This window comes from Loa loa (genome assembly GCF_000183805.2).
Source record: "Loa loa unplaced genomic scaffold supercont3.162, whole genome shotgun sequence".
Taxonomy (NCBI): domain Eukaryota; kingdom Metazoa; phylum Nematoda; class Chromadorea; order Rhabditida; family Onchocercidae; genus Loa; species Loa loa.
Window position 1 is genome coordinate 91,542 of NW_018108342.1, and position 27,079 is coordinate 118,620.

General features: G+C 36.5%; 4 protein-coding genes across 4 annotated transcripts; 2 read left to right on the forward strand and 2 right to left on the reverse strand.

Annotated features, from left to right (window-relative positions):
• Positions 1-1,674: 1,674 nt before the first annotated feature.
• LOAG_17964 (hypothetical protein) lies at positions 1,675-1,827 on the reverse strand (the record flags this gene model as incomplete). The annotated part of the gene is made up of 1 exon (XM_020450631.1): positions 1,675-1,827. One exon carries the CDS (start codon positions 1,825-1,827, stop codon positions 1,675-1,677), a length of 153 nt encoding a protein of 50 aa, XP_020305668.1.
• A 556-nt stretch (positions 1,828-2,383) lies between these two features.
• LOAG_01041 (hypothetical protein) lies at positions 2,384-2,560 on the reverse strand (the record flags this gene model as incomplete). The annotated part of the gene is made up of 1 exon (XM_003136581.1): positions 2,384-2,560. The coding sequence occupies one exon, from the start codon at positions 2,558-2,560 to the stop codon at positions 2,384-2,386; it is 177 nt and encodes a 58-aa protein (XP_003136629.1).
• A 1,171-nt stretch (positions 2,561-3,731) lies between these two features.
• LOAG_01042 (hypothetical protein) lies at positions 3,732-17,779 on the forward strand. The gene is made up of 35 exons (XM_020445626.1): positions 3,732-3,885; positions 4,299-4,484; positions 4,710-4,912; positions 5,142-5,418; positions 5,791-5,927; positions 6,124-6,268; positions 6,508-6,641; positions 6,866-7,007; positions 7,220-7,304; positions 7,438-7,588; positions 7,702-7,806; positions 8,129-8,263; positions 8,407-8,608; positions 8,864-9,072; positions 9,403-9,470; positions 9,560-9,795; positions 9,931-10,394; positions 10,676-10,925; positions 11,160-11,356; positions 11,673-11,842; positions 12,057-12,124; positions 12,290-12,408; positions 12,526-12,747; positions 13,097-13,401; positions 13,560-13,704; positions 13,850-13,984; positions 14,322-14,432; positions 14,607-14,759; positions 14,853-14,982; positions 15,180-15,289; positions 15,429-15,662; positions 15,881-16,156; positions 16,453-16,654; positions 16,778-16,887; positions 17,138-17,779. The coding sequence occupies exons 2-35, from the start codon at positions 4,385-4,387 to the stop codon at positions 17,342-17,344; spliced, it is 5,937 nt and encodes a 1,978-aa protein (XP_020303933.1). The 5' UTR covers positions 3,732-3,885; positions 4,299-4,384; the 3' UTR covers positions 17,345-17,779.
• Positions 17,780-19,371: 1,592 nt separating this feature from the next.
• LOAG_01043 (origin recognition complex subunit 5) lies at positions 19,372-23,284 on the forward strand. Its single transcript, XM_020445627.1, has 10 exons — positions 19,372-19,589; positions 19,979-20,230; positions 20,409-20,520; positions 20,804-20,916; positions 21,066-21,206; positions 21,376-21,483; positions 22,189-22,365; positions 22,511-22,623; positions 22,868-22,926; positions 23,038-23,284. Exons 1-9 carry the CDS (start codon positions 19,425-19,427, stop codon positions 22,914-22,916), a joined length of 1,230 nt encoding a protein of 409 aa, XP_020303934.1. The 5' UTR covers positions 19,372-19,424; the 3' UTR covers positions 22,917-22,926; positions 23,038-23,284.
• Positions 23,285-27,079: the final 3,795 nt, after the last annotated feature.

Below are 27,079 nucleotides of genomic sequence, written 5' to 3' on the forward strand. Positions count from 1 at the left end.
TAGTCTCCATCACCACGAAATCAGATATTAATAACTCACTACTCAGTGGAATCAAAGTCTTCTCCTTGAGGGGCTTATGCTAAAGATTCTTCTAGAGGTTATTAAGAAGCATTTTATATAAAAGAGGAATGTTAACTACACAACATTCCTGTGATCATTGTGCGTAATAATTAAGAAGCAAAACCAAGTGGAAATGTTTCATTATCTAGGAGTATATCTCCAGCCAGATCCGCTTCGGATGCGAATGTTACAACGTTTTAGCCTTTTACAAGTGGTTTCAGAGTCTATACGGATGTTTTGGCTAACGATCACCATATGATTTTTGTAAAATTTCGCAATAATTATGAGAAATTTGACTTCCGTTTTTTGCGGATCAAAAGTAAGTAGAACATGTTGTTCAGTTATGTTTATGAGCCGTATTTCTTGGTAATTGATTATATATGTACATATATATATATATATATATATATCCGAGATGGTACATTTACTATCTTAATTCAGAAATATTGTAGCTTAGCCAATATGTCTTCCAACTATGCACTTATTCAAAGAAAACCTGTTTTTTGGTACAGCCTGGTGTGTTGGGGACAGATAGAGACCTTGTCCAAATTGGATCTCCGTGAATACAAAGCTCACCAAGTCTCCATGATTGTTCTGTTCTGATATAATTACAACACAAAGATTTTAATCTTATGAAGAAGAACCTAGGACACCAGTCGCGAAATTATTCACTCAAGTTGTTGAATACTTTATCGCTAATGGTATTGTTTGATTATTGGCGATTTGCATGCGTCAATCGATCTGTTTCATTGTAAACTCAATGACGTCTCTTTAATTTGGATAGTTTCAGATTCTGGTAACGAGAATCAAATCTCGTAAAAAGGAAAAATCAAATAATCATTGATAAGGAAGGGATATATTTCGCTCCTATATTCATTTCACTTATAAGGTTAATTCCATTTCGCATTATGGGAAATAATATAGGAAAAGTTGCCGCTGTAACTTTGTAGAATGGAAAATGGATGAATACAGAAAAAGCACAAATAGGATATGTGGTATTTCCCAATGTTTCAGCTTGATCTTTTTTCATATCTTGGAGTTTTGTGAAAGGCACATATATGGTTATTCATGGTAGTTGGATTAATTCGAAAGAACGATTTGCTTGCTTTTACTGTAAGCCTTGTTCTGGAGTCTATTCGTTGTTACATGCGACGTGCAGTGACATCATCGGTGGAACACTTACTATTGGTGATTTAGTAATTCAAGGGTATGAAGAGGTACTTCGAGTAGGGATAAATTATCATGAAGCTAATAAAAAACAGCCAACAGGCGACTGATTTAATCATTCAGTAATAGGCGACGGTTCAGTTATAGCCGTACTTTTCGGTGATAGGTCACAACCAGCTAAATAATGGGATCATTGTTGTGCGTATCCGAACGGTATTTGCGATTGTGGTGGTGAAAACATATAACGGGCTTTTTTAAAGTCAGTGCTTGTATATCACACATGCATATTTTGGAGAAAAGGTTTTCTTCGAGATATTTGGAATTATTTAAGCTATAGTTCCAAAACTGTAAGCTATAGTTTTTGAGTTTTTTTTTTTGGTGGTAGGCAGGTTGGCATGGGTAAGAGAAAGAAATGACGAGAAATGGATGAGTGCTAAAAGGAGTCGCTTACTGATCTCGTTTGTGTTTGGTTTCCTTTCGTTTACTTGTTGTAGGACCATGCTTCTTCGGAGAGTCGGCACGTTTAATATGCCTTCCCGGACCTAGTAAGTTTGAAAGGACCTTAGCGTTGTTGTGAATTGTTTTGCCGGTGGCCGTCATTTGGTATCGAATGGCAGGCTGACTGCATGATTTGATGTATGTGTGTGTATGTTTGTGTGTCTGTGTGTATGTGACTATGTCTGTATGTGTGTTTGTACGTGTGTATATGTGTGGTGTATGTATGTGTTTGTATGTGATGGGTTATGAAGTGTGTATGTCTGTGTTTATATATCTGGCGTATGGAGAAGGAAAGGGTAGTAGGGAGGAGGAGAGTGGTAGGAGGTATACGGCATGTCACATAGTTAAAGGAAGGGCATGCGACGCAGCTTCAAGACGCAATCGTTCCACCTTGATGTCTTCAATCTGGTAATCGCTTATTCCTCTCCGATATGATGTAGTCCGTCGTCCTCACCATCTCTCTTTTATTCTCACAAGGAAAGTAGGTTAGGCGAACAATGAGACAGGGAAGATGCGAGAGGAAGTCAAAAGGTCGGGTATGCAGCTGGTGTCCACGGCGGAGGTAGAACAAAGGAGTTGAAAGGTCGAATAGACAAGAGCGACTGATGTCCACGAAGAGAGGGCACTGCCGTGGTTGCTTAGTGGCCGATATTTCCCATCAATTTAGAGGTCTGTCGGCTGGTGTGTGCGTGTGTGTATGTCCGTGTATCTGTGGGTGTTTGTGTATAGTGGTGGCTTGGAAAAGAGAGAAGTCGAAAGCAGCATCTGTTCGTGCTTCCTGCAGCACGCGCAGCTCATCACTGCGCTCACTCTTCCACCCCGTTCCCCCGCTCATGTTAGATCCATTCCCCGTTCACAGATCACCATCCTTAAACCAATCCCTTTCAACTCATTTACCCCGCGTGTTAGGTGTGGAAGTGGCCGTTGCATGTGTATGTATCTGTTCTGTCCATCGTTGCTTTGCTGCAGGTTTTTTTTTATCGTTTATAATTCCTTGTTTGGGGATTATATTCGAGGGACATTTATTAACTTCGTCAAATGTGGACAGACATATTGTCAGCAATCGAATCGATAAGTCTTTTTGTGAATATTATTCGTTTAGCAATAAGTCATCCTATTATACTTTCTGTTCCTTCCTTGTCGCGGTATACGAAGACAGCGTAAGGGAAATATATTTCGAATGACCACTGGTCATGTTGATGGCATAGTATAATCATATTAACGGAATTTTATTATCAGCTACCAATTTCACAATTAGCATAGCGTTAACATAGCTTGAGATTACATGTTTTAAAGACGTGGAAACTTTTTTGAAAACTGGAAACTGGGAAGACTCCACTGGAAAACTTTTTTAGACGTGGAAACTTTTTTTTAAAGACATGGAAACTCAACTTTTTTGTCTGTCGTTTTAGTTCAAAAAAGAACACTAGTAATATCATCTGAGTTACTCATAAATGCTGTGTGCATAATTTCACTTTCATTAATACCTGTATCGAATATGTTTCAGGTTTATTTTTGAAGTGGTGAGACTTTAATTTGATAGTGGGACAGTAGGCTACAGTTTTTGCTTACTGAGTCCAGTAAATGGCATACATGCATGCTTGAATCGATCTGTGTTTGATAGGAAAAAGAAGCAGTGAATTGGACTTATGTCGAGTTTGGCACACAAATTTATTAGTTTTGGGAACCAAAAAAAGGAGGTGTAGTGGGTAGTGGACTGATTTTTCATTTTAAGTGCTCGTCTTGACTTATGTTAAGCAGACTTGGTTTTGTTAAACCGTTATTTCTTATTCGTCGTTACTATTGAAAAATCCCTCGATTTTGACCTATGTAAAATATGAAATGATGTTCAAGTCTAGTCGAGCAGAAAAGTATGGAAAAGTTAAAAATAAGACCGAATAAGTTACATATGGTCGTGCAGTTGAACTACTGTTTAGGGGCTTTAGGATGTGCGGTTTGCTGTGCAGCTGTGCAAAAATATATCAGGAATTCCCCATGATTTTTTCTTGCAGATTGGAAAAAAGACTATAAATCCGGTGGTGGCGCTTTCTACTTGATTTCTGTTCTGTTGTATTTGGTCTTTGAAGTTAACTGCTATCAGTACATAAACTTTCATTAAACCCATACGTACCGTACGTACGTGATCCTTCTTTTTTTTGAGTGAGTTATTCAGTTGGTTTTCAAAAATCTTAAAAATATAGCTTGCAATATCAATATTTTGCAACAGTTCTTTGTAGCTTAAAAGAACCGTATCTGTGCTATTTATGAATTCACTTACGTCAGTAGTATGCGAACTTTAATGTCATAAAATCTGGAAATTACCAAATTTTCTGTTTAAAATTACTTTTCGTGTTCGCAGATTGCATTGGGTTTTGGAACAGTATTTCTAATTTAAAGATTTCCGATGCAATGCAGAATTGGGGAATAAAATTCGCTGTTTCCTGGACTCTTGCGCTGATACCCGGATTTCAAATCACAAATCTCTGATAACTAATGTATTTAAGGTTTTTCATTTGGTATAATCTCAAGGTAATATGTCTTCATTGCTTTTATGGTTCATATCCTTGTTTCAGGTTGTCAAATTCCCCGCAGTCACGATTCTTCCCTTTACGCATTCCGTTGTTTTTGATTGTATCTTGTTACATTTATATAATTCTGGATGTCTTCCGCGCGGGGCGCTGCGGGCGCCGTTAAACCTAAACTCCACAACGTAAATAGTATTTACGCAGGCAAAAATCAAAACGCCGTCAAGGCGCCCGGTATGTATTTTGCAATTTGTTTTCTATATTTAATTTCCTTGCAAGTAATTTTCTGATCCTAAATATTATTTAATTTATTGGGGAGGCAATTGAAGTACATGGAGCATCGGTTTCCCATTTAATGAATTTCAAATTTCATGGTTCGGAATTTTACAGTGTTATTTTGTGGAAGATTAATGACGTTAAGGGTTATTTGCAGCTGGTTATGCTCAATATCCATTTTAGGTGTGGGCAAACATGGCGGACTTCAAAGTCTTGGTAAAACAACAGCGGTGGTACGTCGTATGCCACCACCGGCTACGTTACCTTCGCTAAGAGCAGAAAGTCAAGGACAAGATCCTAATATTGCACTCGTGCCACAGGGTGGCACTGGTTGGGCCAAAGGGGATACAGGCGTAGCAAATGGCCAAGCAGCAGATTTTCAGTCGGTAGAGGAGTTGCTATTTTAAAAAGCGTTAAGCAGTTAAAAACTAAGATTTCGATTATTTTGTGTTCTGATGAGGAATTTTACATCACTTTTAGTTACTGCTGCAGTCACTGAAGGACAGGATATATCATCATATTTGCAGAAATAAAATGTTACGCAACTTTTGTTAAACTCGCTCCAAGATATATGATCTTTTAAGAATTAACTTGATGGAACATCAAAAACTACAGGTAATAAAATCGTCAGCCAGTTCAACGGGATCTACATCAACAACAACAGCTACATTAAGCACATTAGGCGGGATAAGCAGCGGCTGCGGACCGCATACAACTGATTTACGACCAACATGGGCGAAACAACCAAATGTTGCAGAAACGCAAGCAGCAGCACTACAGAATGCGAATACAGTAACGGCCTCATCAAGAGATTTCCCATCGCTTGCGGCTGCTACTGCAGTAACCGCAAAACAGTCCAGCAATGCTTTAACCGAAAGTCTCAAGCCACAGAGTTTGTTTTCTTTTTTAGTTTTCTTAATTGTTTCGCAGACGGTGAAATGAATTTAAGCAAATAGAAAGACATGTGTAACAAACAGCTTGGTTCCTTGTTTTTCGTTTTTATGGTCGTAATGGTTAGGCAAGTATCATCGCTGTCGGCTATAGTTTGGAGAGCTTTCCTGAAAATTTTTGAAGATTAGTTTTTCAATTCAGCAAAAAATCCCGTCTAATCTGTATCAGTTTTATAATTCGAAAAGAGGTGAAATCCAAATGTATTTGAAAATAGTCGCGGAAAGTAATTTGGTATTCGCAAATAGAAAGACATGTGTGACAAAGATACTTTTTAAACGAATAAATTAAGGACTCAACGACTATTCAATTCCAGAATCTGGAAGTTGGCGTGCCGGAGGCAGTTCGGCAGTATCACGAAACGAAGGGGATGTACCACAGGTGACGCTACATTCGCATTTAGGACCATCTTATTTATCCACTACTGTAACTACACGTGTTGCAGAGAGACAGGTATTTTGTATTGTTAGTGGTATAAAATTTTTCCTCAGATGCATTTTCGCATAGCGTGGTTGTAGTCTAAAATTAATTTAGTCTTTCATTCATCTTTTAGTCTGAATTCCAATTCTGATAAATAGGAGAATTATTCGAACTAAATTTTTCGAAACTTTTTTCTGTTTTCGATTCGAACTAAATTTCGCTCTTACAGTTGCCTTCCCGATACTACGACACAACAGCAGTGCCACCACCACCACCTCCAAATGGTGCATTCCAAGTGCCGAAACTGCAGCCAGCCATATCTGTTTCCAGTTCAGGTCCTTTGGAAACTTTGAGCAGTCAGTCATTATCAGCAGGTTGGTTGTAACAATTCAGCTTTAACTTTTTTTACTCAGAGGATATGTAGTACATGCAAGACGAATTCAGTTAATTGAGCAATGAAGAAATTTATTTCTAAATTGAAGGATGGATATTTAGTATTTAACAATTTTAATTTTATTTTCTCAGTGATTCAAAACGTGTAGAATTTTGAATAATAGATGCCCAAGCTTCATTGTTTCGTAGCTTTACAAATGTTTTTCCATTTGCGTTATAGAAAGCGCACCAACACGAAAAACGAGTTGCCCAAGCACAACAGGTGTTCCTTCAGTGACGCCTCAATACCCAGCAAATATAGCAGTTCCACCACCAAATTACTGTCGACCACCACCAAATTTTCTTCCAGCGCAGGTGTCAAGCATGTTTTCGGTCCTTTTCATGCATAACTGTTGTTGTGGTAGGGTGGGACCATCCAGATTAATTTTAATTTCTCAATAAAATGAAGAATATTTACGTTTAGTCCCTTAATGGAATTTGTGAATGAACCTCATCGTCAGCAACTGCTGCATGCATTTCTCAACAATATTTGTTTCTAAGAAAAACTTTAGTTGCATTATTACTTTTATGAATTCCAGATGGATTCTTCGCGAAGCGGGTCAAATTATGGTGCACACTTGCAGCCATCCGAAGACGGAACAGATGGAAAGCAAGTACAGCCGAAAAATGGACTTGGCGACGAAGGTTGCAACAACCGACGATATTTGGAGAAAGTAAAAGGTGTTCTGAGTAATTGTTTGAATTGTTATATAATAAGGAATGAGTCTACTGTTCCTGCCAAAATATTTGCAAGGTTTTGGACGACTTGCCTGTTTGCCTGATATATGTAATCAACCCTGCCCCATAGAAGGTTTCAAAGGCTAGGTTGTTTAATATCTGATAGAGATTTGTTTTATACGAAAATCTGTATAATTTCTCTGAAACTTGTTTAGACGGTGTTATGCTCGAACCTACGCAGATAACGATATCAGGTGATATCCAGTCAAATTATGCTCGCAGAGTGATATGTGATAATCGGTAAGGCTTCTTCATTAGTACCAAATTCATTTAATAGATTGAACATTTCACCCAGCAGGACATGAACTGTGTCATGTATCTATGAATTTCGTGCTACTCGGTTTATACTAATGAGGAATTGGTGCTATTGCAGGGGAAGTGATTTCGACGAGTTCACCTCTAGAGCTAAAGGTGAATGGCAGAATACTACATATGCTAGTAATGATGAAGAAACGCACCGATGGCTTAATGCGATTGGCTGTACTGGTCAAGAACCGCAGCAATGTGCTTCCGAATTCTCGCAGGTATGTTTCTAAAAGTCGTTGACGTAAGAGTATTATCAAAAGCAGAGGGGGTTATTAAAACATTTCATACAAAAATATTTTTCCGGAATTCAACATGTAAAAATTTATCTAAGAATGGTTATTCTCGTGATCGCGACGAGGAATTGGGTCGCAGGCAGGATATTGAACGTGAAGCGGCTATCGAACGTTCGCGTCAAAAAAGACGCATGGCTAGCCAGGTATATCCATTCAAGCACTATTTATTATGGAACAGCACTGATTGAAATAATTTTGATTCTTAACTCATACTTCTCTTTTGTTAGAAAAAGGGGAAATTCGCGAGTTCTCGTTGTCCCAGATTCAAAAAACTTAACAGTGACTTCGACGTATTACAATATAAAACGAGTACCGTTTAATGATGAGCAGAGTGGTTCAAACTACCACGCTCATCATCAAACGATATTCGTGGTCGCTGACGGACTTAAACATGAAGTAATGAAATTCATATTTGTTAGCATTCCCAGAAAATTATGAACTAATTTTTGGAAATGAAATGTTTAGAGCTCAGCACTATCGGAAAGCGAAGGTGGTAGTGTGCCGTCGGGTTATGGATCTGTTAGAATGATGAATGCATATGAAAATGACTCATATCCTGATTGGGATCAGTCCATTCGTGGCAGCTTTGGATTACAAAAGGTTTCCATATAACTCGGAATATATATATATATATATATACATATATATATATATGTATATGTATGTATATATAAACTGAATTGATCTGTCGCCTAATTCGAATTGAAGTGATGCAGGCAATTAATGAGCTCTGTGCATTTTAGAGTAATGATGATTCAGTAGATCGAGATGGGGAATGTTGGGGTGTTGTGACTGGATACGACGTATCCACTCGGCGGGATGAGCAAGAAACAACACAGCGAATCGAATTTCGAATGCTGAAACGCCCAGAAAGTAAAGGAGATGTTGCGCAACAATTGTCCAAAATGGGTGTGCAAGACAGTGAGACACATGATGATGATGAAGGTAAGTGTTGATATTTGGTTTCATCATTTTTCAAAAAGTGCTGTATATATAAATGTAACGAACAGAGTGAGAAAAGCTGCATCCATGTTTCTAGACTTTTTAATTTTGTGGATTTCTAGGAGATTATTCTCGGCTACAACTACAACCCCCGTTTTATAGCTGTTTTTACAGCGACAATCATTTATGGAACGGATTGCATACAAAAGATTTGTAGCATAAAAAAATATAATTAATATTAACAATCATATCTTTTAGAACTACAACTGACAAAACTTTCACGACCAGCAGCAAAAATCGTGAAAAGAATGGCTCCTGGAAGTATTCCAACGATTGAAGGAACTAATCAGTCGTCTGAAACAACTAATTCGCAAACACAGCGTAAACCGACACAGCAACAGAAGAATATCGACAAAAAAACTAGTGACTCACGTATCCAAACCTCTTCACACGGGCACCAACAGAAGGTTATAAACCTATATCCTATCAGAGGTCGAACGAAATGATGTAGATTATATTTATTAAGTGTAGGGATGCTATGTTGGTAGTAGAAAGCAAACAATGAGTAATCTTTTTTATATTACATCGATAAGTGGTCTACTTTTACTGAAGCCTGATACTCCCTTATTTTCAAGAATCGTTTTAGTGGGTAAATAAGTCGCTTAACCCTTATGTTCTCAACTTCTAGAAGTGGTGGAGGAGAGAGGGATAAGTTTTTCTTTTTTGTCAGCTTTTCTTCTGTCATTTATGTTCTTTGTTCATGTATTCATTGTAAACAACAAATGTATAATTCGCAGGCATCGTTTCATCGTGAGATTGATGGCAGTCCGTCAAATGAATGGGTAACCCAAAAGCAAAAAGCTTCGTAAGTTGATATATTATAGTGACTTTGATAGGTATCACATATCGATTTCTTGTGCTAGTAATGCCGTGACATACGTTTATTTTGTTCAGATTGAGCGGCATGTCACAACAGTCACATGCGGTAACAAAAACACGGGAAGATGGAGTTGAGGGTGCACATCTTACAAACGCACCAGCAGTTTTGATGGCACCACCACCGGCAGATAACGTTTGGGAAAAACGAGCGGAGGAACGTGAAAGTGCGGAAAGGGAACGTGCGGCACAACAGGATGTCTTAAATCAGATGCGTTTGCAGCAGCAGTTTCCTGCAGTATGTGAACAATCAGGTGAGTTTCCCTGGACTGATGAAGGATAGCTGCTATCTTGGTTCCACTGCGGTGATATTTAGTACACTTAATAGTGTTGCTGAGTCAACGGTGTCAACACAACTTTTCAATTAATAATGCATAGTTCAAGTTTAGGTATAAGTACGAACGAACCGCTCGATGAAAATTCGTCGGTAGGGCGCTCCGAAAACGCTTATTCAAAAAATGAACACCAGCATGGTCGAAGAACTGGTAATAGAAGTCGAAATCGAGATGCGCATAAATGGACAGAAAAGAAATACAGCTATGGTCAGCAACATGGTGAAGTTTGCGTCCAGGATTATTACGCACTCGAAGAAGAGGAAGACGGAAATGGAGGGACAGATGGAAGTGGTGGACTTTTCCACGGTCAGCGTGAATTTGTGAATTCAAGAGTTCATCGTTCTGGACGTGGCTCATCATTGGTAAATTCTCGTGGTAGTAGAAGTTATGCTTCCGGTAGCTTGGGAATACGTCGTGGTGGCAGTATGCCACATCAGCATCTTGGCACTGGGCAAACACATCGAATTCAAAATAGATGTGAACGGAATCAGCGTCGTGGGAAATGTCAAGAACCTCAGGTTAATGGATTAATCCCTTTTTCTGTTATTATTGTTGTTATTCCGATGATCAGCGACTGTTTGGGAGTAAAACTCATGAATGTCAATCTCATCGTTTGAAAATCTGTAAAATTTTTGACTAACTGCTGTGTAGACGGACAGTAACCAGTAGTACTTGGGAGTTGTATATTTTGAATTAAGCAGTTTTCGTCATCAAAAGTCATCGGTGTATTTCGAGGTTGTCAGCGTTACAATTCCTAAGCTTCAGTATTTCTTTATTAAATTGATTTCATGTTTTTTAGGAGGATAATTTCTCGAATATGGGCGAATTTCGCGTCGAAGATACTTATGTAAATGTACCATTTGTTAAAGAACCATTAGCGGAAGAGAAAACAGAGGAGGATAACATTTCTGGTGCTGTAATTGTAGTGCAGGATCAAGAACGTCATATACAGAGTAGAAATATCACTCGTCAGGGTGGTTCTCATCGTAGTGCTCAGCAATTATACGAGCCGAAAAAACGTCAAGAATATAGTCGCACGGGGAGAAGGGGTAAGTCCGAATGTCTGAAATTCTTTCTGAGTTGCTATTCTGATTTCCTTATTAGATTCGTGTGGCTGATTTATTTTGGACGACACAGGACACTTTATTTTTCTTTCATAAACTTATGAACATCTATGAAGAGCACAGACCAAGTTGCGGTTTCTAAAAGGATGAGGGTTTTTCAGCATTTTTCAGGCTTTTCAGGGAATTCAAATGATTAGAATGTCAATGTTAAATTTGCAGGTGCCCGCGCCGGTTCAGCAAAAATTAACCCTCAGCGCACTAGCGATGTTCGAACAACAGGTACTTTTCAGAATCCACCCGAAAGAGGGAAACGAAAAAAGGTTAACGAAGAGCATAAGGTGGTAAATGATGAAAGTTCATCTCGAACTCATGGTGATGGATCATACAGACGAGGTGGAATTCGTGGAACAAATAGTGTATGTCTGTTTCATGAATAACTAAGATTAATATTATGTTGTAGATCTTTCTATTTCATTCTATATTGTAGTGGATCAAGGATGTGCCTTTTGTGGTTTAATTTATTCTTATTTTTGTCTTTGGAACAACTATTGAGCTTCATGTTCTAAGCTTTACTTGGGTCTATACTCATTTCACATTTGTTTACACGTGGAAATATTATTTTAGTAAATAGAGCTTCACAACTATAGGTCAAGACAATTTTTTCATAAATCATCTAAGACTCTCTTTGACATGGAAGTATTAAGACAGCGCTTATTTCGGTACAATTTACAGATACGTCGGCGTAGGCATTCTGGTGTACGTCAGAGTGGCGGTCATGGTAGTAATCAGCAATACAGTAGCGGTACTGGGCGTACAACTCAGTTGAAATCACCGGTCACTTCAGAAGGACAAGAAGAATGGGAAACAGCTTCTGAAAGTAGCGATTTCGCAGACCGACAAAAGTAAAAGATTTCCTGTAATTTATGATGGTAATTTGAATCAGTTTGCTAATGTGAAACATTATGCAGAAGTTAATTGCAAGTGGTGGGATTCTCTGCTCCAGTTTCTAATATTTTTTTGTACAAATACCTGTTGAAATTAGGTAGAAACGCTTGGAATTCTAATTTACTGCTATAAGGTAGCTGTATTTTTGAAATATTGAAAAGGAGTTTGCAGGCAGGTAAGACGTCAGAATGCGCCATCAAAGTATAGCAGCTCACGCAGAACTATTCGCTCTAGCAATGGTGAGACATTTCTGCAAAAGTCTCACTTATGTAATTAAACTTCAGCTTTAATACTTCCTCTCTTCCTTTACGATGTGAATATGGATGGGAATGGTAAGCTGCAGTTGTTAGAAATTATAACGGTTTACACTGTTATGATATATTCATCTGGTAGTTTTTCTACAGGACGTCGCGAAGGCGGTGCCGAAACTGTATCCAATCGTACTTCAAATAGTTCAAAAAACGTGAAACCCGCCAGCACTACGTCGCACGTGGCCACCCGCGGTGCCCAGTTAGTAAAGGAGGTAACTTTTGAACGATATTTGTTTCACGATTGTCATAAATATTTGTTGAATATTTTGTGGCGTTTTCAAGTTGATATTACGGAGGAATTCAAATTTAACCCAATTTAAATGAAACAGGAAACAGCGCCGATAACACAGGGTGATGCAACACGAAGACCTGATACCTGCAGAGACGGGCTGGCGGGAGTGGACATCAACAATGCAGGTGTGATTGTGATTGATGATCGTCCGGACGGACAAGTGGATGATGCCACGGAGAATAATGACGATTTTGAAGAAGTATTGTCCAAGAAAAGTAGGAAACTTCGGCAGCAACAGATCAATGAACAATTAGAAGCAGTAAGCAGTGTCTTACAGTTAGCACGCGTATTACAATTTTAATGTAGGAATGCGTACATATCTCCCAAAGTTTATGTTGGTTGAATGAAATAAATAATATGTTTCATTTTGGCATAATTTTTCAAATTCAGTTTATTGTTCTTTATTTTTGGCCTTTCTAGAAAGATTTTCCATTAAAAATTGGTGTAATTGCAAGAATAAGTAGATGTGTCATAATTGCTGTGTCGTAATTCATCTAGGCTGTAATGCTAAGAATAGAAAAAATATGCAAGAGTTACTAACTATTTTTATATAAATTCGATTTTAAAAACATTCAGTTTTCCTTACGATGACTTCGATTTTATTTTAGGAAGAACGTCGAAAAATTAAGGAAAAGGAGAAAATGGAACGGCGTAAAGCGCGAGTGCAAGCGAAGCGAGTAGGAAAGAAATCAGCAACGAAGAATGACCGTACTGGTCCAAATAGTGTTAATTTAGCTAACGAGGGTGCTACAAAAACCAGTGGTATGAATACGAGTAATCATGGAGTCAGAGATGCTGTTAGTGGTATGAATCGTCCAATTTTGACGAATGCACAGAATACCCTCAACACTACCGTTTGGAATAGCTCGATTGTTCGTGAACAATCAACACATCCATCTCCACCGATTGAAAAGTATGAATTTCTTGTAAAACTTTCAGATATTTAACTTTTCAGAGATAAAAATCACTTTCGCACTTTTTTTTCCGTAATCATAGGAATAAAAGTTATTGACTGAAATTTGAATAATCAAAATATATGCACTGCTTGATTGTTAAAAATTCTTGTTTTAGTCGTCCGGTCATGCCATCACCTATAGCTCGTCCTACACCGAAAGCGAACATCTCTTCTGCCTCAGTAGTGAATGCCGCGGTAAAAAAAGAAGTTGACTTATGGGCAGGAGCGGAGGGCGAACAACGACTTCATACGGCTCGGAAGGTTTTTATTTTTATTTCCTATTGAAATTAGAACGATCTAAAATATCTGTTGCTCTTTTATTTCATAAGCTGTGGTTTAGCAGTATTATGAATCGACGATTCTTTTTATCGATACATTAAATTTGTTAATACTTAAGAATTTTCAGTTTGTGGATGGTACGGTGAAAAAAAACAGTGCAGAATTTACGACGAATTTTAACACGACTACTGCAATTCGTGGAGAAAATGGGCAATACCAATTTACATTTGACCATTCCCTACAAGATAATACCCAGAGCTTGGTAATTTTATTCGAACTCCGGGGGCTCATACACTGACTGATAGGTCATTCGAGAATGTACGAAGTATTTGTAATCGACTGATGTTCATAAGAGTTTTATGGTTGCTAAAGATAACTTTCAGTGCTCATCGTGATAAAATAATGGTTTTCTAAACGGAGAACCACGTACTGAAGAACTTTCAGACAATATTTTTTCAGTCATTCACGTTTGACATTTCTTATCTAACTTATAGTCTCGTACTAAACAACTGTAAAAAATTGGGGATGTAATATTTGAATTTATTAATCAACTTCAGATGGTTTTTTATATTCACTAGTAGATTTCCAGTATTTTGCAGAAAGGGTCATCAAAAGAAACTCTCGTGACGAAACAGGATGGTGCTTCACCTTTGGCAAATGTCGCACTTGAACCAAGCGATGATGAATGCTTGAAGCAAAGATTAGATAAAGTCTCATTTATGACTTTCTCCAATTACTGGCAAAAATTTACCTGCATTTCAGAGTCCCGTTTTCTCAATTTAATCCTTTTACAGCCTTTTATTTAATCGACCAGAGACATAGCACGCTTATTCGTTTTAATAAAATGTATTTAATTGAATCGTACTATTTTCGACATTTTTCAGGTAAAAGATTTCTGGCCTGGCCAGCAACAATTTGCAAATAATTTACTTGGAAATGATAACGAAAGTGCGACGATTACGCCACTGGTTGCTGACAAAAGCGGATCTAGTAATGTTGGAGTTTCTTCCGTGCCACATGGTCCAAACGTTGCTAAAGTAATTTATTATACTTTAGATTAATGCTCCTTACGAATTCGCAAATCAGCTAATAATTATATGTAGTACTGAAAAACTTTTGTAATCTTCCAGGTAAGACCACAGCCTCAGGCAAGTGAACAAGTAACAAACAACGCCACAGCAAACTTGAAAGAAACGAGTTCGTCGACTCCATTTGTTCCGCTCCTTCCACCACCTTCTCCTATTGCATGCTTGCCGCCAGGTAAATCAGATTCTTTAAAGAATTTTTATTTTTAAATCTTCATGTTTAGAATAGGGGGTTGAGTCTTGAGACTGGACTTATCTAATAAAGGATCGGGAAATATATGTACTGTATAGATGTGGCTTACCGAGACATATACACAGATGAAACCGCTTTCTCACTTTTTTTTTTACACTTCATCGCAATAGTAATTATAGGAGCTTATCTGCAGTCTCTTACGCAAGTTCCACCACCGGCACCATTTCCACATTATTCGATGATGTTTAATGAACCGTATAACCCTAATTCGTCGACTACTTCTGCTCAAGTGAGTAATTTCTTCCAAAATTAAGCAAAAACTGATAACGAAGATGTATTAACAAATTTGATACCATTTTGCAGTTATGATCCTCATTCTCCTGTGGTATTCCTTGTTATCGATTTTACCTTTCACTGATTTGTTGCAGACGCTAATTAGTAATGCTGTCCCAGCAAGTCAAACTCAGACAACGCGTTCGCGACCCGGTTCATTTGTCGAGCAATCGCAGCTCTTCATTCATCCACCTCCCAATGGTACTGCGGGAAACAGTATGACTTGGTCGAATGCTAATCCGCAAATTGAGTTACTGGCCGGAATCAACGCCACACCTCCACTTGCATCGCAACCTGTCAGTTCTGTGCAGCGTTTCCAAGTTAGCTCAGTAAGCATTTTAGTCTTACACTTTTTATTTTTTACAGTTTTGTGCACTGTTGATTAGGTGTATGGGCAGCATTTAAAAATTTGTATTATACTGTATGGGTTCTGCTGAATTGTTGATTAGTTTCAAGTATTGCTTATAGCTTGTCGGTATTTAGACATCTTTAATTACCTGCTGACTTTACACCGTTTTAAATGGGATGTTAAGCATAGTGCTTTCAGCCTCGATCTGCTTCCGCGTTTGGTCCAATACCATCACTTTTAAGCAGCAATGCTAAGATCCCACATATGGGGCGACCTCCGCCTCATCCGCATCAGGTTCCCCCACCATTACATCCGCCACATAATTTCATGGCTCCTCCTCCGGACCTTGTTTCTTTGCAAGGCACAAGTTTGGGTGCTGTAGGTAGTCAACGGAGCGGGGAAACACAGAATGCAGCGAATAACCCTTTGTCCAGAAATACAAATACTATCGGACAAATTCCACACTTGCAGCAGGTAAAAATATTTTACATAGACATTATTGATGCGGTGCTTGAGGCCAGTTTTGGTATTATAACAAAGTTTCTGTAGAGTTTTTTTCTGCAAATTACATAAATTCTTGAATCAATCAATATTTCCTTTATGGAAAGCTAATATTTCAAAGGCACAATAAATTGAAAATAAAAAAAAAGTTGAATTGAGGCAAAAATTTAAAGCTTTTCAAGAACGGAGTATCTGATTTTGGTGCACCAGATTCTCCGTGTTTTTATAATAATTTTCAGTGCATTAATTGGTGATTGCATGGTTTTCAGCCGTTAAACTTTTCGCAGGCGTCACAAACTGGATACTCCATGTCGGCAGCTGCTACCTTCAATCAGGCACCACAACTTCATGCATTCACAGCTCCACCACCACCAATACGTTATCCAGCAGTTCCACAACTTGCCAATGATGCGAGTAGTGTTGTAACGGGCTGGACAAGAGCTCCTGCGCTTTCCTTCAAATATACAAATAGTATGCTTCTTTAGGATTTAATGTTTTGGATTTTAAATGAGGAAATTTCTTTTTATAGCAATAGGTTTTGTTAGAGAAGGCACCGTACTATGTTGTAAATTTTGTGTGATAATTTACATTTAGGTACTGTTTTCCCAGCAAGTCGTCCTGCGTTATCACGTTACCAGTCTTCGGATCGTTGGGCAGTTCCAGTGAGCCTTCCAGTGCAGTATCACGGCGCACAAAATTACCAGGTTCTTCTTGCTTTACTGAGTACTACAGGTTTGTTCTTGAGTGGCAGTGGGTTGTGATTGATAGATTTTAAGCTTCATTCTTGTAAACTTACTCAAACGTTCCATATAATTTCTTCGCCAAGTTTGACATTATTTTGAATTTATGGAACTTCTTTTTAAAGCGAAATAATCCGCTGTCTTGCACGTTGAAAAAAAAAAAAAACTTTGAGTAAATTACATTGGCATATGGACAACTGCATTTTAATTTTAGCATCAGAATGCTAATAAAGAAGGTAGTGATGTAATTATTCATGGAAATATTGATCGCTTCCAAGGAACGCATGTGAACAGTACTCGTGGCCCTACGCCCGAAGAAAGTAGTGTTCGTGCAAGTTCGGTTTCCAGTATTTCCGCTTCCGGCACTACGACTGAACCGCTGGATAGTTCAAATCGACAAAAAAAAGCAGCTAAAGTTTAAGTGTTTCCTTCTAATTAGAAGTAGAAAACAACGGATTTTGATTGTACTAGATAATAGTTTCCAGTTCATGTACTGTTGTTACTGTCTTATCTTTTCTCTGGAGCATATTGCTTTTTTAGCCATTTTTGCATTTTTTCCATTGTTATGGAAAGAAGAGCGGGGAATTGAAGTTATAATTTCCTACAAAATCCGTGAAAATCAAAAAATGGCTTTCTTATTTGGTTACTTTGCATTTATGTGTTTATCCTTGTCTCTTTCGCATTAAGAATTTCGTCAGCTTATCTGCGAAAAGTGTCCTATTGTTCTGTTTTTCCTATTGTGAAGTATTAATGTAGATCCACTTGTTCGCTGGGAAAAGAATTTCTTGTATTCTTTTCAAAGTCTCTCAAAATAAAATAATTTTGGTGAGATCTGCTGCTGACATTTCACTTTTGATTGCATTTGGAACGAAAAAAATATTGATACATATATAGAGTTCCATCAATGAAGTTACCAAATAATGAAAGTTAAATAACTTTCTAAGTTTGCCATTTTATAGCAGTTTTTCACTCTTACATTTTTTCATTTAGTATCAGTTGTGGTGTATCGTTAACCGTGCTGTGCATTGTATGGTTATAATATGTTAATCTTTGTAATTCTGAAACATGTTTCGAACCATCTACAATCATTTATTTGTTCATAATGCTTTCTTGCAAATTTTCTTTCGCGCTATACATTTTACATCGTCATTATAAATAGCAAGCAACGGCAATAATGGGAAGCAGTTGTATGATTTCCTGCTGTATTTTCTATTTATTTTTCCTACATTATTTCGAGGTATCTAAATTAGCATTTAATCACGTAGACAGACATATCCAAACGTTTTGATGAACAAATAGATAATGATAATAAATCATTTATCGTTAGGAATATGTATCAGTTTACCCACTTGTGCACATGTAATAGTTATAGAGAAGTGGTATGTTGTCAAGTTCTTAAAACCTTTGATACCCAAAAACACTGGACGATTATTTGTGTTTGAGGATGTGCAGGATCGGTTTGTTTAGCTTACTTCAAAAACATATTTCATGAAATTAGATATGTGTATTATTTGCAAACATTTGCATAGTCCGGCCTTATTATTGGTCGTCTACGCACCAGGAAATGACATTAATGGCCAAAAATTGTGCGGTTTGAATATATTTAGCAGTTAACATAGCTGGCAGTTGCTTATTAGAAGTATAGAAAAAAGAAGGGTATTATTGATAAGTCAAGCGTTGAACGTTAATCATAATTCTTTATAACAGACGTTTACCTTATAAGAAGTGTTTTGTTTGATTTGTGTTTTTTTCGTTTTTTTGTCTGATTGTGTCTCGAATCTTTCCGTTTTTCGGTTTCAAAGTTTTCCTACCAAATGTTTACATGATTTCCTTTTCATTAATTTCCTTCCAGTTTATCCTTACACACGAAGTTGTATTTCTCCTGGTAATTTTTGGAAGAAAAAATTGTTTTTTGCCAACAAGGTGTTGCACGATGTTGTCGTTGCCACGTTAATGCTTGTAAATCGGTTCAACCCGTCAACTTATTTCTAGAATTTATGTGAATTAAAATATTTTTGCTGTCCTTGAATTTAAATGATTGAACTGAACAGGAAGGAACTAAAATTCATGTTCATGCACTATTGTTCAAACCTGGCTTCATTGCCTTCCATTAGAATTGAGTCCTGTTTGCTTGCATTTGTTATCATTCTATGTTGTCAGATTGTGTTGTCGAAATCTATTGACGGACTGTTCCACCGGTTCTTCAAATTCCACCAGATTCTTATTAACCGTGGGTTGTTAGATTATTTGAGTTAGTAAAGAGTGCCGTTTGTTAAGTTCTCTGAAATAAAATGTTTTCCTGAAAATAACGCAATAGGGAATAGCAACTTTGTAGTTTATGGGAGAGATTAGCGGATATTAATTATGCTTAGTGTTTAGTAACTTTCGCCGTTCTTTTTGTATCCGCCGAAATTTTTCGTTGAGGATTCTGTGGTTAGAGTTTCCGGAAAATTTTAGGTTAGGGATCGGGAAAAGGTAATCTGTTTGTGCTAACGAGAGTGATGTCAGCCATGGAAGCGACGTGCTCGAAGAAACTTTGGCAAATTGTTTCCGTGTTGAGGTGTCGTAATTCGAGTATCACCCATCTGCACGTGTATGGAACGACAGCTGGCCCAAAAGATGAAGTGATGCAGAAAGTTATTGAAGAAGTAAAGGAGAATGATGAAGTTTGTTTTTCGCTCGAAGTGATATTGCATAAAGCTTTCGTTAAGTTTGTAGGGAAAAAGTGGCCATTAGGCTGGGATGTTCCTGGACTGTGATAAAGTTGTAAGTCGAATCCTGATATCTTGATTTTTAGTGTGATGCATGGTAAAGCATGATGAAAAGCAGGGAAGGAATTACAGTTGCCAAAGAGTAAAACAGTGACCTTTTACTGATTTGTTCGTATAATATTATGACTGAAATGAATGCAAGTAAAAACTCTGAAAAATAGTGTTGGGAAAAACCTAGTAGTATTTCAGCTGAATTTTTTTATGGGATAGTTCGGTAAACCTAATTTTTAGCTACGAAACGGTTTAATTTTCCCTCCGAAACTTTATACGACCAAGTTATTCAGGTTATGGTTCTACGCGTGAACTGTTACGTGAATCACAGATCTCACAAATTGTTTTGCCAAGGCTTATATAATTTGTTGCCACATTCAAAACCTGGAAAAAAGATCGAAAATTTGGAAAGTGTATTTGAGGAGTGTAAGACAGAATTGCAGTATGTGAAGTCAGTAATTATGGTTGTCATTCTGAATAACGCCGAAATGTTGCTCAACTTTCCACCGAGTTTTTTGCAGGCACTCTTTTCCATTCCTAAAAAGGTACTACTTCATTTATTCATGGAGCATTATGATAAGCCGAAAAAGTAATTGATCGATTTCAATTTATGGGAGGCACAGACTGCAATATGTCTTTTACAATGCTTACAAAGTCTTAAAGTCATATTCTTTTTATTTTTTGTACTTCAGTAGATGCTTGATGCACTTTTGTGTATTCCAGTATGGTGGTACGATCAAGTTAGTGTCGGTTGCTCGATTACCGTGGACACGGTTTGAAATTACCGAACATATATCGTCACCCGTGCAATTCGCTTTTGAAGCATTGTCGAAAGGTATATTGTATAATTCGACTTATTCTCAGATATAAGGTTTTGTCGTTATTTGTAATGGGAATTGGCTTTCTTTCGAAAAAAAGACACCAAAAATATTACAGATTTTGCTTCCACATTAAGTTTGGTAGAAGGGGAGCAAAATGTATTAGCGATGTGAAGAAAAAGATTTGACATTTTTAGTTCTGCATAACTGGAAGCTGTGTCTAGACTGCGCATTTTAGTGTATTTAATTAGTAGAATTTCATAGATGTTACGCATTCATAATTTAATTCTTCCATTAAAGGTGAGGTTCAGGAAGCTCTGTCCACTAGGCTCAATTTTGACAACAATTTTGTTCGATGTATGCTGGATATGGTTTATTCTGTGTGTCGTGACCTAAACCAATTGTCTTACATCGTATGTATTAATTTTTAAACTGATCTTATTGCAAGATTTTGTACTTCCTTGAAGTTATGATAATCTGAAAGAACTTTATAAGCATCGCATAATCAGCATGATCTTTACAATGTATTATAGGTTTTGACTGATTTTGCATATTTGTTTAGATCGAAAAACTGTGGGACACAGGGACCAATGATGAGAATTGGGCGAATAGTGCAGCATCAAACAAACTGAAGACATGCTACGCAGTTAGGGGACAAAATAGTACCGATGATTTGTTCTATCGCAGCGAGAGAAGACCTGAGGTACAATTATGCCCTAACTTCATAGTGCAACAACAGGTTTTGGTGTCATCCGATGAATAAAAAGTAATAAGCTAGTATTGGCCAGCACTGCATTGTGTGAAACCTATTATACTTGAAGTATAATGAGCAGGCATGCAAAGGTCCACTTATGGTTAATTTTTCGTTGCAGGAAGATGGACAGTCATTTTGTCTGTCTACAAGTGCGAAGTATTTACTTATCGCAGCTTACTGTGCAAGTTATAACCCTCCTAGCAGTGATCGCCGTTTTTTCACTAAGGTAATCATGTGGGGAACTACCCATTATTTTCATATTGTATACTGTTTTAATTTCTCTAACATAACCTAGGGATGTATCATACATCGAAAAAAATGTCTTATCGAATATCTTTTGAGATATAATGTTTCGGTAGGTAAATTTGGTGGATTTACTAGGTTGTCATCTGCGGTATTGATTACAGTTTGATAAGAATGATGCAATTTAAGGTGCTACGCTTTATTTCTCAGTAAACTGTTGTATACATTTAATTGAAATTTTTTTTTCCTGCATATAACAATAGAATGACCAACAAAGCAGCTAGCACTAGAAGAAGTAGACCTTTTCATTTCCGATAATTCTGCTCAGTGTGCTGTCATCAATCATGATCATCCATAGTATTTTCAAAATAGTCTGAATACTAGCAAAGTTGGCTTCTGGTAGTTGAATTGTACGGTTATAAACTGTTGGTATATTAGTGTTCTTTCTATTACGCTGTATTTTCTGGAGATATGTGTTCTGTGAATGGAGCGACCATGATGATTAGTGTATAATTTTAAGTTCTGTATATTTGTCTCTAAAAATACAGTTGGAACTTCCTCCTGGAATGCGTCTCATTTAAGGAACGAAGAGCATCATCTTCCCTATCCCTTGGTAAACATCGGGTTGAGTTTTCACAAAAAGGAAGAGTTCCAATCTGTGAATGTTTTAAAAAAAGAAAAAATGCAGAATCACGGAAAACAGCGACGTCGTGCACCAGCAACAAAAGGGTTGCGGAACAACTTAGAATCAGCTCACGAAACTGGTCCGAAACCATTCCCGATTCAAAGATTGCTTTTCATCTATCTTGCAATGCTTGAAAAGCATGATATGAGAAATCACTGCGCTGCTGATATCCATGCACAGGTTTATTCATCAAAGATTTATTTTTAAATATCTCTGTTACAACGAAGTGATATTTAAGCAAATAAGTCGCCCATTATAATTAAATGAACATAGTATTTTGCATTGTAATGCTTCAGAATATTTAAATATAGAACAGTGTTTGTAGGTTGCGGAGCTGTGTGCGATGGGCTTTTTGAACCGAGTTTCCGCTGATGGAAATCTCGATACTCCGAAATATCGCTGTATCGCAACTTTTGAATTTTCGGAACAGTTGGCAAAGTCAATTTTTAATTTCATTTATGCGTATGACAAAGTTTATAAGCCGCTTCATTGCATATTTTCTTGAAGATGAGGCTTCGTGCATCAGATTGAAACAATTTACAGTAAAGGAAAAGAAGTGTATATATGCTTACAAGCTAAAGAGTGTACTTTAATACTTAAGTGGACTTTAAACTTAAGTATACTTTAAGTATAGTTTTACTTTATTGCAATGATTTTCAAGTGTCATTTAATTTCTTTTTAGGACAGTGGGTATTGAAATCCGTGATTTCCTTATTGACTTTTCATCATAAAAATCGTATTGTAAGTCTTGCTTTTTCTTTCATTCCTTGATTGATTAATTCATGATTAGTCTTTATGTTCTTTTCGCGAACTTCTTACTCACTTGAATAAATATTTGAAATGCTTTTTCAGGCCATACTGTATCTCTGCTTGGAGCTCGTCCGACGATATAATGTGAAATTAGCGACAAATTAGCTCATTACGATATTATTTCACATAGAAACAAGATATCATTTGAATTTAGAATTCAAATTATCAAAACAGCTTGCATAAACAGTAACGCTTTTATTTATTGTTATTGTCTTTCACGTTGTGTGCTCTATAGTCATTTACATTCTTTGTATATGATGTGAAATTAGCGATAAAAACTGGTAGCAGTTTAAATTACACTGGATTGAAGAAAAGCACTGTTGATAACACTGCATAGTTTGATGCACCGTAAATAAGGTTTCTGGGTAAATATTAGGAGTTAAGCTGTTCTTTGCAATTCATACATAAAGTACAATGATTTACTAGATTCCGATTCTCTAGGGTTTTCTTTTTACCTCCTGTAAACTTTCCAATATTGAATTGAAATGCGGAGAAAAGTCCTCGTTGTGTGTAGCACACAACAATGAATTAGTTTGCGCTAGGATTAGTCATGTTTAATTTTGCTTTACGAAGATTTTTAACAGATTGGAATCCTTTCTTACTGATAAGCATTGTGGGCTTTGAAATTGAGAATTGTTATGATTGCACTGGTCAATGTAATGCTGGTTGAGGGAGGTGTTTGTGGTGAGTGAGGAGGAAGGTGATGACAGAGTTAGGCACAAAAAGGGATGGTTATAGAGGTGGCAATGGGACATCTCGAAGATTAGGTTGTGTTTGGATTTTTCTGAAATAATATGACTATATATTTGTCCGGACAGGAAGGGACGTAAGTAATAATACTCATTTGTTTGGATGGTACGAAGATTAGAACTTTAACAATTGTTGGTGTAAAGAGTGTCTCTTGATATGTTTGATTGGTGCGAGGAATTTTCTCATTATCCTTGGTTTTGATCTTCTTATGACCGAGATATAGTAGTTTCGAATTGAAATTTCGGAATATATTGGGAAGAGGTATTGGAGAAAATCCAAGGTCTTTTCATGTTTAACAAGATTTGAGAGGTGGGCAGATTTTTCCATATGTTCAGTCCATTTTTTCAATTTAATTTAGTCACTTTGCTCTCAAATATTTGTTTCTGCTTATGATAAAATGCAACATTCATATATTACTTGGTTATTTTAAAAATCAATCGATTCTGAAACTTCTTTAGCTGTACCTGAAATAATCCTTTGCAATAAAGTGTTCTTCCTTTAGGGAAAAGTTCAGAGTAAAGATGCTATTTCCAATATCATCAATAGCTACTTCCATGAATGGGTATGGAAAATTGCAAATTGCAATTTTCTTTCCGGCAAATTGAAATTACTGATGAAATAGCCAGTTTTTATGGCAGATATTTAAATTTTGCATTGATACCAGAACATTGTCCGATATTGGTAGGATGCAATCTATCGGCTGATTGCTTGGTTTTTTTTATCCGTCGACCATGTTAGTAGGTGTGCCGATTGGGATTTAAGATTACCAGTATAAGAATTATTAGAATAGCAAGATGAAATAAGAGCTAATCTAGTAGCTCAATTGCATTAATGGGCAAATGTAAACGCGAAAATTTCTTGAACGCTAATGGCCATTATAGCAATAGTTAAGGTGATGAAAATTTACAATCTTGGTGTGTTAATTACTATTAGCGTTATAATTCTATCTACATATTCCATAGTAATATGATTTTCCAACAGGCACAATTATGAAATTTTTGAAATTCAGAGGAGGTTAATATTTAAAAAAATAACTGGTATAGCCCAATTCAACCAAGGAAGTAGGAGGATTGATAATATATTTTATTAAACTGATTCAGAAAGACATGTTTCCTAGACATTCTTTTGTTATCTTTATCTTGCAAAAAATAAACTTTGAAAAATTGTTTGATAGTTAGAAAGGAACGAGACATATAAAGTAAACATACAAAGGAATCGTCGGCAGAAATTAGTGGTAGATGAAGACATTGGGCCATCCTACTAAATTGGTATCGAATCCACGGTTGAAAATTAAATCAAACTATTTAGATGTAGTAATACATGCCATGAAAATTTGATATATTCCTTAAAATTATTTTATGCAACATAAGGCATCTACTTGATGTTCACCACGCAATTTTGACTTCCTTGCTTTATACTACAGCACAATTTTTCATCCTACTCCAAGTTTACAAACGACTACGAGAAAGTATAAGTCATTCCCTCTTCTTTCCCTTAATTCGGCAACAAATTTTCTACCAAATATTCGTGAATAGTTTTTTTTTTTACGGCTTTTACAATGCATGAATTTTTATTTTTGTTATACATTATCTGACAACCTTCGTGAATCTGAATAGTGCTGAACGGCAGCTTTCACAAAGAACAAAATTTTTGTTCTGAATAATTTGATCGAAACAAATTTTATTTTCTTTTGGAATTACAGTCATTTATTATCGCAAATCAATTACAAGTTTAACAAAGTTATGCTTTGTAGAATGCATGAATATTATTGGCTGTTTTTGTTCCTCACGCTTATAGATTGTTTCATGCTATAAGCTAATGATTCCTACCAATGGTCCGCAAAAAATATGGTTCAAGAGAGCGATGACGCAATAAATAGAAAACAGGCAGGGTTGTTCTTATCAATGTTTGATAAACTAATACGCTAAAAGTTTTGGTTAAAGTTATTTTCAAATCAATAGAATTTATTATTTTTGAACCTTGTGGTCCCTGATACAACTAAAAAAACCAAGTGGTCCCCGGTCAAGAAAAGTTTGGGAATCACTACTATAAACCATTATTCTAAACAGTATGATGCATTGACCGGTTGATTTTATATTTTAAATTATATTTTATTTTATATTTTATTTTTTTTTTTATTCGAAATTTTGTGGCAGAAATGAAATAGCTGTCGAAAGCAGGGCAGTAATTGTTTTTTTTTTTATGTCAGCAACAAATTTATTTTAACCACTGAAAAATTTCATTATGGGAAAGAAATTCCCAACGATTTTAAATATGAGGACGATCTGATCTTATAGAAGAGCTTGACATGCTCTTTTTAACAACAGTTCTCTTTAAAACAGTTCTCGCATGTACTGCTAAAAAAAGATCAAAGAGGAAAGGATGAAAAGCTCCTACCGTTGCCAGCGAAAAGTAATTCAGAATTTTTCATAAGAGTCATTACAATGTTAAACCTCGATACAGCCATATTAGAAAGGTGACGGAAAGGAATTTGTAATGGGGATGCAAAACAGTTAAAGAAGTAAAGTTTAAATATAAGTGACGCCAAGAAATGGACAAATACAAATTAGATTAAACTGCATTTTAGTTATGATTTTCACTGGTGCACTATTGTTTGCTTCATTTCAAAAGGCAGCTAAAGGCTCTCAATCTCAATTATTCAGCTAAAGGCCCTCAACCTTGCGATATTTCTCTTCGATTAATAAATAATTCCACTTATCGTTGTTGTTACAATATCCTTCCCAACCTTTTTTTTGATCAGGGACTACTTTGGCTTTTTTATTTGTAGCAGATCATAAGGTTCGAAAATAATAAATTCTGTTAATTGAAAAAACTTTAATCAAAACATTTAACCATATTACTTCATCAGAATTGATAAGAACAGTCCCCGTCTTTTTCTACTTACCGCGCCGTCTTCACCGACCAGTAGTTAGGAATTTTAATTGAAGCATAACTTGATGTTCCTTATATACGTCATATCCTTATCATAACATGCATTTTTTAAAGCAGAATAAATGCAAACCTGAGATAAAGAAAGACTTCTATAATTAATTGACATTCAAAAATTATTCAAGACCCAGTCAATGCTTATGACATTATCAGTACCAATTTTAGACAACAAAATTAGTTGGTTGTCCATATACGAATAATTTTTATCAATGTCCGTATTAATGATACTACTATGGAAGCTGAAGAATTTCATACAATAGTGATGGTGGAAATGCTCAATACCTTCTAAACTTTTGTGGTTTTTGCCTGTCGCTTTGTCATTTAAAACTACTGACTGACTTAATGAGCTTATTCCCGACAATCTATAAAGTGCGAGATGTGGAAG

What these genes read in the sequence shown, in the direction of transcription:
- LOAG_01042 (XM_020445626.1), top strand. Translation starts at nt 4,385, where the DNA reads ATGTCTTCCGCGCGGGGCGCTGCGGGCGCCGTTAAACCTAAACTCCAC. An exon ending in TGCAGTATGTGAACAATCAG is followed by an intron (nt 9,796 to 9,930) that starts GTGAGTTTCCCT and finishes GTTCAAGTTTAG; the next exon opens with GTATAAGTACGAACGAACCG. An exon ending in ATGGTCCAAACGTTGCTAAA is followed by an intron (nt 14,760 to 14,852) that starts GTAATTTATTAT and finishes GTAATCTTCCAG; the next exon opens with GTAAGACCACAGCCTCAGGC.
- LOAG_01043 (XM_020445627.1), top strand. Translation starts at nt 19,425, where the DNA reads ATGTCAGCCATGGAAGCGACGTGCTCGAAGAAACTTTGGCAAATTGTT. An exon ending in AAGTAAAGGAGAATGATGAA is followed by an intron (nt 19,590 to 19,978) that starts GTTTGTTTTTCG and finishes CAAGTTATTCAG; the next exon opens with GTTATGGTTCTACGCGTGAA. An exon ending in GCAGCGAGAGAAGACCTGAG is followed by an intron (nt 21,207 to 21,375) that starts GTACAATTATGC and finishes TTTTCGTTGCAG; the next exon opens with GAAGATGGACAGTCATTTTG.